The 11,576-nt window shown below is 49.9% G+C and overlaps 1 protein-coding gene across 3 annotated transcripts in view; it reads left to right on the top strand.

Annotated features, from left to right (window-relative positions):
- Positions 1-455: 455 nt before the first annotated feature.
- STIM1 (stromal interaction molecule 1) overlaps positions 456-11,576 on the top strand; it is a 203,816-nt gene continuing 192,695 nt past the window's right edge. Inside the window, exon 1 of one of the 3 annotated variants that reach the window (XM_056116076.1) lies at positions 456-1,196. In XM_056116076.1, coding sequence (XP_055972051.1) covers positions 1,058-1,196 — 139 coding nt within the window. In that variant the 5' untranslated portion in view covers positions 456-1,057. The remainder of the gene's footprint in view (positions 1,197-11,576) is intronic. The other 2 variants (XM_056116077.1, XM_056116075.1) reach the window with 2 other exon arrangements.

The following is an 11,576-nucleotide window of genomic DNA, read 5'->3' as shown; positions in this document are numbered from 1 at the left end:
CGCGCCTGGGCCGAGTGGGGGGCTGGGGAGCGCACCCCCGGGCCGAACCGGGCCGGGCCGGGCCGTTATGGCCTCGCGCAGCCTCGCGACGGCAGTGCCGGCGCCCACGAGTCTCCTTCTTGGCCCAGTTCTAGGGCTGCGGCGAATGCAATAGCGCCCGGGCCCGGAGATCCCGGCAGGGCGGCCGCCGGCGCCGCCGCCGCCGCCGCAGGCCCGGGTTACCTGGGCGGCCGCGAGTCCCGGACCCGCCGGGCTGCGAGCGCGGGAGGGAGCGTCGCGGGGGTCCTGGCCGGAGGCTGCCGCCAACAGGCTCTTCCGGGCCCAGGCCGGCGCTGGGGCGGGCCGGGGCTGGGTTCGGGGCCGGGCGTTGCGGGGCGGGTCCGCTGCAGAGCACGCCCCCGCCCGCCCCGGGCCCGCCCCGCAACGCCCGCCCGCCAGCTGGGGAGCCGCTGTCCCGGGCCTGGCTGGTGAGCGTCCGCCCGCCGAAGCTGGGCACCGCCGGCCGCCTGGGCATCGGACGGGGCGGGGGCGCTGACCTCGGCCGCGGAGGCCCGGGGTCGCCAAGCCTCGGGCGCTCGCGGGAGCCCTGCGAGTCGCACGCGCTCCGCCGGGCTGTGCCGCTCGCCGCTCGTCGGCGGGGCGAGGCCAGGTGCGCCCCGCTTCCTCTCGCGCTTCTCCCCGCGCGCCCTCCCCGGTGCCGGGGGCCCCGGCCGGTCCCGCCCGCCGGGCCCCTCGGGTCTGGGGCCAGCCGCCTGCAGAGCGGAGCGTGGCCCCGCGGCCGCCCTGTCCAAACTCTCCGGAAGCGGTCCCGGCCGCCGCCGCCACCGCGCTAGCGGACCCGCGCTCGGACCCGAGGCGTCGGCCCGCCGCCCGCTCCCGAACTTGGAGCACTTGACCTTTGGCTGGCCGAGGCGGCGGCGGCGGCGCCTCGAGGGCATCTTGCCCCCGGGGAGGGGCGAGGGGGGGTGTTCCAGGACCAGCGGCCAGCAGCACTCCCGGGCTCCGGCGTGGCTTCTGGGTGGCCCCAGCCAGCGCATGTTAACTGAGACCCCGAGTCATGGAGGTGTGCGCCCGGCTAGCCTTGTGGCTCCTCTGGGGGCTCCTCCTGCACCACGGCCAGAGCCTCAGCCCCAGCCACAGCGAGAAGGCCACGGGAGCCGGCTCGGGCAGCAGTAACGAGGAGTCCACTGCAGCAGGTAAGGCCTTGCCCCTGCCCAGCCCGGGCGACGAGGCGAAGCGGGGCTTTGATCAGAACTGGGGCGGTTGCCCCGGGGGTGAGTGGAACTGGAGCGTGGGTTGGTGGGGCACCGACGCGGGGCGCTCCCGGCGCTCCTTAGTCCGAGGAGTTAGTTCTGCCTGTCCAGAAAGCCGCCCCCCCTGGCTCGGGCTCTCCCCGGCCACTTGTCTCATCCCGCTGGATGGCTTTGGCCGTGAGAAGCGCTCTCTGCCCGGAGGCACCGTGGCCTTTCACTTCTGCACGCTCCCGAAGCCTTGTGCGGGACAGCGGCCCCGGGCAAACGCTCACTCCGGGGGGTCTTGGCCAGTTTCAGCACTTGGCTCCAGAGCAGAGGTCCGGGCTGCTTTTGCGGAGGGTAAAAATTGTGCGCGGAGCAAGCGCCCCCTCTCCCCGCTTGCCTTCAGTTTAGGAGTGCCCCAGTTCCTTCCTTCCCTGAGGTCATTTTCTGTCTCTTAGAGGTGCCCATTGCAAGTATCAAGGCAGTTCTCTAGATGGAATTCATTTTACCTACAGGAAATAAGATGATGACCTTTTGGTCACACAGGTGTTATATAATTCTTGGGGCCACTTGTTGGCTTTTATTGTTTCTGTTTCTTTTCATCGATGAGCCTAGGAATTCTATGATTTTATTCTCCCCCCCCCCCCCCCCGTCGGATCTTTTAAGTACTACCCAGGGGACCCTGGGCCACTCCGGTGACACTTGGCCTGGTGATGTAGACTGTTGGGTCCCAGCGGTGCCGGGGCTGCCTGTGGTGGTACTTGAGGGAGACCAGGCAGCACTGGGGATTGAGCACCCCCATCGAATCTAAAACTTATTCTGCAGCTCTTTGAGCTGTTTCCCTGGCCTTCTGATCTTTTCTGAGTTTCCCTGTGCTCTCAAGGAAACTTGTCAGAGAGCAGGAACGCTGGTGCTCTATTGCAGAAGACTTCTTTCTAAAATTCAGTTATTTTACGCAAGGCACAGAAGGAACTCAGTCTTCTTTCCTCATTTCTCTCACCTGCTCACTGTAATCTGTCCCAAGCAGTGGACGACAAAGTGCAGGTAGTTTATAACTATTTTCCCTTGATTGGCAAGCTCAGATGAGGGGATGGCTCAGTGGAAACTCATGAGTATAAGAAGAAAAAGGAAACATAGGTTGTGGTGGCTGAGGCGTTTCCTATCCTAGAAGAATCCAGACCCTGGCTTTGGTCTGTGAAAGGGTAGACCCTTTGTTGGGAAAGTCTTTTCACCGCCCCTCCCCTTCTTCCCCATACCAGCAGTGTTTGGGGGAACCATATGTCATTACAGGGATCGAACCAGGTTCTACCATGGGCAAGGCAAGCATCTTACTTGCTGTACTGTCTTTCTGGCCTTGGAAAAGCCTTAACCTTTAGTCTGGATGTGATTCCAGGTATCCCAATTGTTGGGTTCAGAGTGATACTAGGCTTGCCTTCTGTGCAAGCATGGCACCTAGGCTGCTGTTATGAAGATAACTCCCTCTTATCTATTATTCCTGTTTCTCCATCTGGCACCTCTTTGCCACCTGCAATGTAGCTTGAAGCTTGGTTCTCCTTGGGCTGTAGGAAGATGCAGGCCCGACTGTGAAGTAAACAGAACCATCTCTGCTGTCTCAGTGATATAACCGATAATATAACTGCATGTAACTGATAATATCTCTGCTGTTTTTTCACCGGGAAATACGAATGCCTGACATAAAGTGAACATACACTCTTATTTTAGGGAGGGAGATGTTCTGTGTTTTAGGCACAAGCTGAAGGAGTCAAATTCCCCAAACATGTTTTGGATCATACCTGGTAGTGTACATAGGCGTCTCTGCCTCTGTGCTTGGGGAGTGCTCTTTGCAGTGCTCATAGAACTTTTAAGTTTTGATGTCAAACTTGCTGTCAGGGAGGTGTATATGTAAAGTATGCCTGTGTGTGTGTGTGTGTGTGTGTGTGTGTGAGAGAGAGAGAGAGAGAGAGAGAGAGAGACAGACAGACAGACAGACAGAGACAGGACAGAGACAGAGACAGACAGATCTAAGGCATTTCAGCATCTCTCAGAACCACCTCATGCCTTGAACGTCTGGGGACAGCCTTTCATGCTATGCTGATTATACCATTTAGACTTTTTTTTTTTGTCTTTGATTTCCCTCTGTTAAAAATGATTTTTTTCTTTTAATCAAAATAATACTATATTCTTGAAATTTAAATGAGAGAGAAACAGAAACAGAGAGAGACAGAGAGAGACCTTAGACCCTAGGAATGGCTGTGATTTGTGGGAACTTGGGGGTCCCAGCAATACTATCCTGGTAGATTGTCTCTTGGGGTCTGTCTGGGCATTATTTCAGAGAGAGACTCTTTTTTGAGAAGTGGTAGTTCATTTACTGGGTTCTGCTAAAGGATTTGGGGAGAAGCTTTCTATGAACTTCAGACTTGTATTTCCAGTCTCTCTGTATCCTTAGAACATGAGTTTCACTTGCTCTCAAAGCTGATGCTTTTCTGGGCGGAGCGATAGTGCAGTGGGTAGGGCGATTGCCTTGCATGCGGCGGACCCGGGTTTGATTCCTGGCGTCCCATGTGGTCCCCCAAGCACTGCCAGGAGTAATTCCTGAGTGCTAGAGCCAGGAGTAACCCCGAGCATCTCCCGGTGTGACCCAAAAAACAAACAAAAAACCAAAAAACAAAAACATACTTTTCTAAATCAGACTCAACATACTAAGTTTTGGATTTTGTTTGGGAACCACACCCAGCAGTGCACAGGGCTTACTTCTGACTCTGCACTTAGGCTTCACTCCAGGTGGGCTTCAGGAGACTGTATGTGGTGTTGGGGATTGAACCTGGGTCACCTGACTGCAGGACAAATGGCTTACCTATGGTACTCTCTCTCTAGCCCTAGCAGCACACTAACTACTTTTGTATGTTCTTTACCACATATATTTTATAATTGTATGTTTCAGTTGCACAGCTGTTTTTCTGATAAATGTCTTTCAGTCCACCCAATAGAATGCAGGCAAAATGTACCTTTTTAACAGTAAAGAAACAGGGTCCTGTGCTCAGTCTTATAGGCAGCTCTCTGAGTTTTTTTAGTCATACCAGCTAGGGCTCACTCCTGGCAGTGCTCAGGGGACCATAAGGGATGCTAGGGATGGAACCTGGGTTGGCTGTGTGCACGCGGCCTACCCTACCCACTGGACCACTGCTTCTGCTCCATAGGCAATCTCTGATGCTGAAGTCCTAGACTTTTATCCTCTCTTTGCCACCTTGTTTAAGGAGCTCTAGGCAGGGCCAAGAGAATGTTAGCTTTATTTTTGTTTGTTTATGTGGCACACCTGGCAGTGCTCCCAGTTGGCTCCCACTTGGCAGTATGCAAACCAAGCCCCCTACCCACTGTACTATCTCTCTATCCCTGAGAATGTTACTTTTTTTCCATGTGTGTTGGACAGGCCCTGGTGACTCCAACAGATTGAAGAAGAGGCAAGAGACAGAATTTTTTCCTTTTATGGGATGTGTGTGCCCATTTTAAAAGCCTGCCTCTGCAGTGGAGACATATGCTTTGCCCTCTTACTGAACAATGGAAAGGGCATTTCTATCACCTGGCTCTTTGATGTCTATACTCTGAGTTGTGCTGTCACTTTTCCAGTTAAGATTTGTGCCTGGGGCCGGGGAGTGGCAAAGGGTCAGTGTCCATTCTTCTCATGCTGAAGGTCCACGCTCATCCCTGGTTCCTCAAGGTCCTCTCAGTCAGGGCTAGGAGTGACCCTCTAGCACCAAGCTGGCATGACCCCCAAGCAAAAGCCAAGAAGAGCAAACAAAAACCAAGTGGCTGTGGTATTTTAGGGCCCCCGTTTATATTGCTGGCCTTGAGCTAATGCCTGGAACCGTCGTCAGACTCTGGGCTCCAGAAATTCAAACTCTTTCATGCAGGATGGGAGCGAGAGTCTCTGGGTGCATCTGGAGTTGGGGCTAGTGTCGGAGGCCCTGACGGCCTCCAAACAAGAGTGTGGTTTGGCGTGGTAGAGCGCAGACACAGTGGTGGAGGCTGTTCGGCTGGGCAGCTTGTATCATGCGAACTGGCTTCTCTGTCATCAACCGATGGAGTGGGCAGCCAGGGTCCGGCCTGCTCACCCAGTTAGCCAGTGCCTCCCAGGCTATAAATGGCCTGGCCATCTCAGTGGCCATGCTAATTATAGCTGAGGGTGGCACCTCGAACTTGGATTGAGGCCAAGGCCAGGTGGGTGGGACCTGATTCAAGGCTAATTCTGGGGGCTGAGGGGGGGTGGTGGTGTCACATTAATCCTGGGGCAGTTAAGACATCATATGTGCTCAGGCCTCAGCTTTGACAGACAGTCACCCTGAGCTAGCTTAATTTATTCAGCAAACATCAAAGAGTGCTAGCTCATGTGCTATTTATTTAACAAATATTTGAGCGCTGCTCAAGTCACTGTTTGGTATTAGGGATTTAAGAATGAATGAAAGGGATATGCTCTCACCCGCATAGGGTTTACAGTCTAGTGGGGAGATAGGAAATAGATACATAGGTAAATATGTTATTTTTGTGGTTGATAATGGAAGGAAGCATAAACAGGGTGCTGTGACAGAGACTGGCCTCCAGCAAAAGTAGCAACCCAGTGCCTGGTGAGACATTAATAACATCAATTATATCAACAATAGCAACTTAACATGTTTTAGTGCTAACTGCTCAGCAGGCCCAGTTCCAATTATTTTATTCCATTTAAGTTTTACAAACATCCTGTATGCTAGGTACTAATTACATTTTCTTTCTTTTTTTTTTCTGATCTCATACATTCCAGAAATTGAGCCTGTCACTCATACATGCCAAGCGTATATTTTAGCCCTTTGAGTTATCTCCTTGGTTCCTTCCTCCTCCCGATATTTGAATAAAAAAGATCAAATCAAATCATAGAGAGGTTAAGTTATCCCGGGAAGCTTGTCCTTTCTTCTAGCTCCATCTTGGCAACTAGGTTATGCTCTCTCTCAGAACTTTGTGATAAATGTTGGAATAGAGGTGTGGCATGTACATACCAAAGACTGTAGGACGCCCAGAAGAGCAAGTGACTAACTCTGCATGGGAGACCTGGGGGAGGCTTTTCAGTTTCCCCCATGCTTTTTCTTAGATCCTGTGGAGATTAAAAAAAAAAAAAAGATTGCCTAATTCAAAACTTGAGAGGTAAAAACGTTAGTCCAACCCACTTACTTTTATGGATTAGGAAACTGATATCCAAGGAGGCACCAAGTGGAACTTCTATTAAATGATTAGTAGAACAAGGTCATGGCGTTGGCACACTATTTAATTGTTTCTCAGGCCACAGTGAGTGCTACTGCTTGCTTTGCCTCGTGGAAGGACCTTAGAAGGCTAAGTCTGGTGTTGGAATGGGGATGGTAGTTAGAGACTATTAAACAGGACATAAGGCATAGGCTTAATGAAGCACATGGCCAGGCAGTATAGAGGGTGGAGGCTAAGAAATTCAGAGCTCCATGTGGGCTGGGGTAGACTTAAGATGGTAGGAGAGAAATTCCTGGAAGGAGAGATTGCGGGGGCACAAGAAAACCAGGAGAAAGTGGCCTGATTTGGGGAAGATTGGAGGAAAACAGAGTTTTGTAGCTGTTGGGCTTCCTGAGATCATAGGGTTTCACTATTTGCTGGCTTAACAATAGTGGGGCAGAGTTTCATACTTGGCCAGCTACCTCTCGCATGAATGCCTGTAGGGAGGAAGCTCACAGTTACATGTGATCTAGCATGGGCCTAATAACCACTATAATTTTGAAGTAATAAAGAGTATAAACAATCTTTTTGGATAGCTGCAACAATGTCATGCGACATAAAAATGTAATTTCTGTGGGTGACAAAATGATAGACACTGTTACTAATATTGTTGCTGGTTGCTTACAATGATAGAATTGAAGGAAATGCTACTTTCAGTGAGAGAATATTGAAAATAAAGATGTAATTTCTTTCCCATCCAAATTCACGGCCTCCTTTGTTTCTGCCCAAGGGGCTGTCAGGAACGTAGGGCCTCAGTGTGAAGAACTCTGGCTTTCTGGCTGGGAAAGGGTGATGTCGGTTTCCTAGGTCTCTGCAGGACCCTGGACTGGGCCCCACAAGGCCTGGCTTCCTGCTGAATGACTTTGAGATACTCTGCTGAGTGACTCTGGGGTGTGCGGATCTCCATTTCCCTTTGTGGGAAATGTTCTCAGGAAACCCTGCAGCTCTGGCCCTCAGACTTCTAGGGAGGCCGATACCAGACTGGCTCTCCACTCCCTTGTTCTTTCTTCCCTTTCTTTTTTTGTTAACAGCTGATAAAAAAATATTCTGAAATATTTAAAATACACAGCGAAGTATAATGCATTGTATATCAGTGCAACACAGTTTAAGAAATAATACTGAGATTCTTCTCAGGGCTCTATCAATTTCTAGAGCGAGGCATCGCACAGCAATATCTGGATGTTTGCTTTCTCTCTTGGGGTAAGCACTTTGTGGAGGAAGGAAGGAAGATCTGAGGAGGAGCTGTACTTTATCTGTTTTTATTGTGCCCAGCTTAAAAACTCTTAAAGTTTATAGGACAAGCTGAAATTAGGATTCACTTGACTGGAACAGATTGTGTTTTCTCTCTCACACCCTCTCCTATTGCTTGGTATATTTGTTCTGGGCTTTTCCTCAACTTTGTAGGTATCCTCATCCAAGGCACTCAGGTCTATTTATTTCTTTTCAATCCATTTTATTTAATTTTTTGTTTCTTTTGGGTTGTATTCAGTGGTGCTCAGGGCTTACTCCTGGCTCTATGTTCGGGGATCACTCCTGGTGGTGCACAGGGGACCATATGTGGTGCTGGAGGTTGAACCTGGGTTGGGTGCTTGAAAGGCAAATGCCCTACCCACTGTAGTCTTGCTTCAGCCCCCATTCTGTTTCATTTTCTTTCCAGTTTTTGAAATGGGGCTGCTGTTATTATGAGGCTCATTTTACCTTATTTTAACTAATGATTTAGGTCTCCTTGTCTGCCCCCGTCCCTTAATTGTTATGACCGGGGGATCCCATGCATCCTTGGTACGTTTTTTGGGCCATACCTGGCTGTGCTTAGGATTTACTTCTGGCTCTCAGCTCAGTATCATGCCTGCTGGCACGTGTGTGAGGAAGCGAAACAGGGTTGGCTATTCTTGGGGGCCAGTCCTTGTTTAGTGATGAGGGGTGACTCCCTAGTATTTCTCAGGGGACCAGGTACCAGGAATCGAGCACAGGGCCTGTTACATGCAAGTGAAGTGCTCCACCACTGAGCCACATCCTGGCCCATTTGCGCTCATTTTAAAGATGAAGAATTTGTAGCTGAGAAATTTGTGTTCTTGGTCATAGAGCATGCCTGGGGATGTGGCTCTGTAGTAGAGCCTTCTGTTTTGCAGACTAGAATCCCTGAATTTGGTCACAGGCATTGTCCTGCATTACTGAACGTGGTCCTGATAGCAATTGCCTTCAGGGTCCCTAGTGCCACAACAATGTTTGTAATCTCTGGTGCACCACAACCAAATTTACAAGCACAAGTCATCACAGCAACAGCAAAGGGAAATGAAAAGTGGGGAGAAAAAGTGATAGGATGAGAACATAGTAGCTGTCTATTACTGTGAAAGTGGATTTTCCTGAGCTCGTGGTTCCTTTGAGAATTGTGTGAAAGATATGCTTGCAAAACTCAGAAGGTTAGGAAGAGTGTACTGTACAGTTGAAATAGTTCATTCTGGAGCTGGAGCAATAGTATGGCGGGTAGGGTGTTTGCCTTGCACAAAGCCAATTGTGGTTTGATCCCTGGCACCCCATATGGTCCTCCAGCACTGCTAGGAGTGACCCTTGAGAGCAGAGCCAGGAATAAATCTGAGCACTCCTGGGTGTGGCCCATAAACAAAAAAAAAGACTTTTTTAGTTTATATTCTATAAAGTTTGTAGAACTTAAATGAAGAGACTTTATTGACTTGTTTTTAATTCTACTACAGTTCACTAGGCAATTGTTTAGAAGTAAAAGCTAAGAAACTCTTTTGGAAAGGATTAGATAAAGTTAAAGAAATAGCATCAGAAAGATCAGTGTTTTAGAATTTTCATTCTTTGTCTTTAAAAAATTATCCAGATCAGGGACGGGAGAGATTGCATGTAGGTTGCTTGCCTTGTATGCTGCTGACCTGGGTTTGATCCCTGGCACTACATATGGTCCCCTGAGCCCCACCAGGGGTGATCCTGCATATAGAATCAGGAGTAAGTCCCCAGCACTGCTGAGTGTGTTTGGCCCAGCAGCCTCTCTTCACTTGGAAGAGGTTTGTCTAAAATTTTTTAGGGGGCGTTCTTCCCAGTGTTGCTCTGGGACCCTGGAGCCACTACTGGTGATATTCAGCGCTGCAGTGCAGACCTGGTGACTTTAGTGTTATGGCCTGGAGATATAGTGCTGCTGCTTGTGTCTGGGGACGCAGACCCTCCCACTCCCCAGGTCCATGGTGCTCACTCAAGGACTTCCAGGGCCACACTCAGTGCCTAGAAGGCCAGCGATGGAACTTGGTGACTTGTGCATACAGCCAGGCACTGCAACCCTTTGATAACCCATACCTTCTTTCCCAAACTAGGTTTTTTCTCAAGGCCATAGGGAAGCTATATAGGAGATAGTATTTATTTGGCCTTGTTTCTGGCCCCTGCACCCTTCCTTTTACTGGCGTCACTACTTCTCTAATCCCACCTGCAGACTTGAAATGGCCACATGGATGTACCTAATCTGCAACTTTTGATTATTGGTGCATAAAACAAAGTTTCCTCAAACATTTATTATCTTACAGTTTCTGTGGGTTAGGAACTTGGGCGCTGCTCAGCTGGGTGCTTCTGGCTCCAGGTGTGTGGTGAGGCTGCGGTTCAGTTCCTGGGCTGATGCTGAAGTCTCAACTAGGAAGAGAGTATTTGCTTTCAAGCTCATTTATGTGGTTGTTGGCAGGCATTTGTCTCTTGCCTCATGGGTCTCTCTCTGTCTGGCTGCTTTATGACATGGCAGTTGGCTTTCTCTAAGATGGGGTACAGGGGGATGAGAACCCAAGATGGAAGCCACTGTCTTTGTGTCATCCAGTCTCACAACTGATAGTGCTACAACTTCTGCTGTGTTCTATTTGTTTTGACATTATTATTATTATTATTATTATTTTTTAATTTGGGGAGGGTGTTCCCAAGCAGTACTCAGGGGATCCAGAGACTCCTCCTCTTGAGTCTCTGCCAGCTGGGCCAGATGGTTAAACGCTAGGCTCCAAGGATGCGGAGGTGCTCAGGCCGTTTAATGTCAGAGTGCATGAGGTCTCCAGGGCCAGCCACACCTGGTGGTGATGGGGAACTATGTGGAGCCAGGAGTTAGATGGGGTTGGGAGCATGAAAGGCGTGCACCTTCACCTTAACTTATATTATCTCCCCAGACTCTGGGAGGGTTTTTGGAAAAGTCATCATTCCTAGTGGTGCTTGGGACTACTCCCAGTTCTGTGCTCAGGGTCTGCTCCCCGTAGTGCTCATGGGGCCATGCAGTGTTGGGGGTTGAACTGGGCCTCCCACATGCAAAGCATGTGATCAGGCTTTTGAACTATCTAGGCCCCCAACCTAGGTTATTTTGTTTTGTTTTTATTTTGGGGGCATAGTCAGCATTGCTCAGGGCTTACTTCTGACTCTGAGTTTAGGGACCACTCCTGGTGGGGCATGGGGAATTATATATAGTGCTGGGGATTAAACCCCGGTCAGGCATGTGCAAGGTAAATGCCCTACCTGTATACTTTCTCTTTGCACCTGTTAATCTAGCTTTTTGTTTTGGGGCCATACCTGGCGGTACTCAGGGTTACTCCTGGCTCTGCACTCAGGAATTACTCCTGACAGGCTCTGGGGACCATATGAGATGCCATTGATCAAATTTACGTCATGCAAGGCAAGTGCCTGACCTGCTGTACTATCACTATGGTACCTTAAACCTAGGTTTTTATCCTGGGTTCTGTTCCTGCCACTCAGTTTCCTGTTTGGTACTTTTGGTTTTAAACCCCATTACTACAGCTGCTGACCTTACAGCTTTTATTGCTTCCAGCTTGACTTCTGAAAGCTAGGTTTATAGATGGAGTGAATTTTGGAATGTGTATATTGTCAGATACAAAAATTTACTCCAACCTTTGGGATCCTTTATGTTAGGTCCAAGGGTCCTAGTAGCTGGAAGGGCTTTTTAAGGAAGGTCTCTCTCCAGTTTCTCATTTTACACATAAGAGGAACAATTTTTCCCAGAGCTTTACTTTTCTAGGACTAGACCTCAATTTTGTGTGGTTCTCATGCACATGCTATTCCCACTGGAAGATAGCCAGA

The sequence above is a fragment of the Sorex fumeus genome, unplaced genomic scaffold, assembly GCF_029834395.1.
Source record: "Sorex fumeus unplaced genomic scaffold, SorFum_2.1 ptg000030l, whole genome shotgun sequence".
Lineage (NCBI taxonomy): Eukaryota > Metazoa > Chordata > Mammalia > Eulipotyphla > Soricidae > Sorex > Sorex fumeus.
Note: the sequence above shows the minus strand (reverse complement) of the source record. Positions and strands in the feature narration are given on the sequence as shown.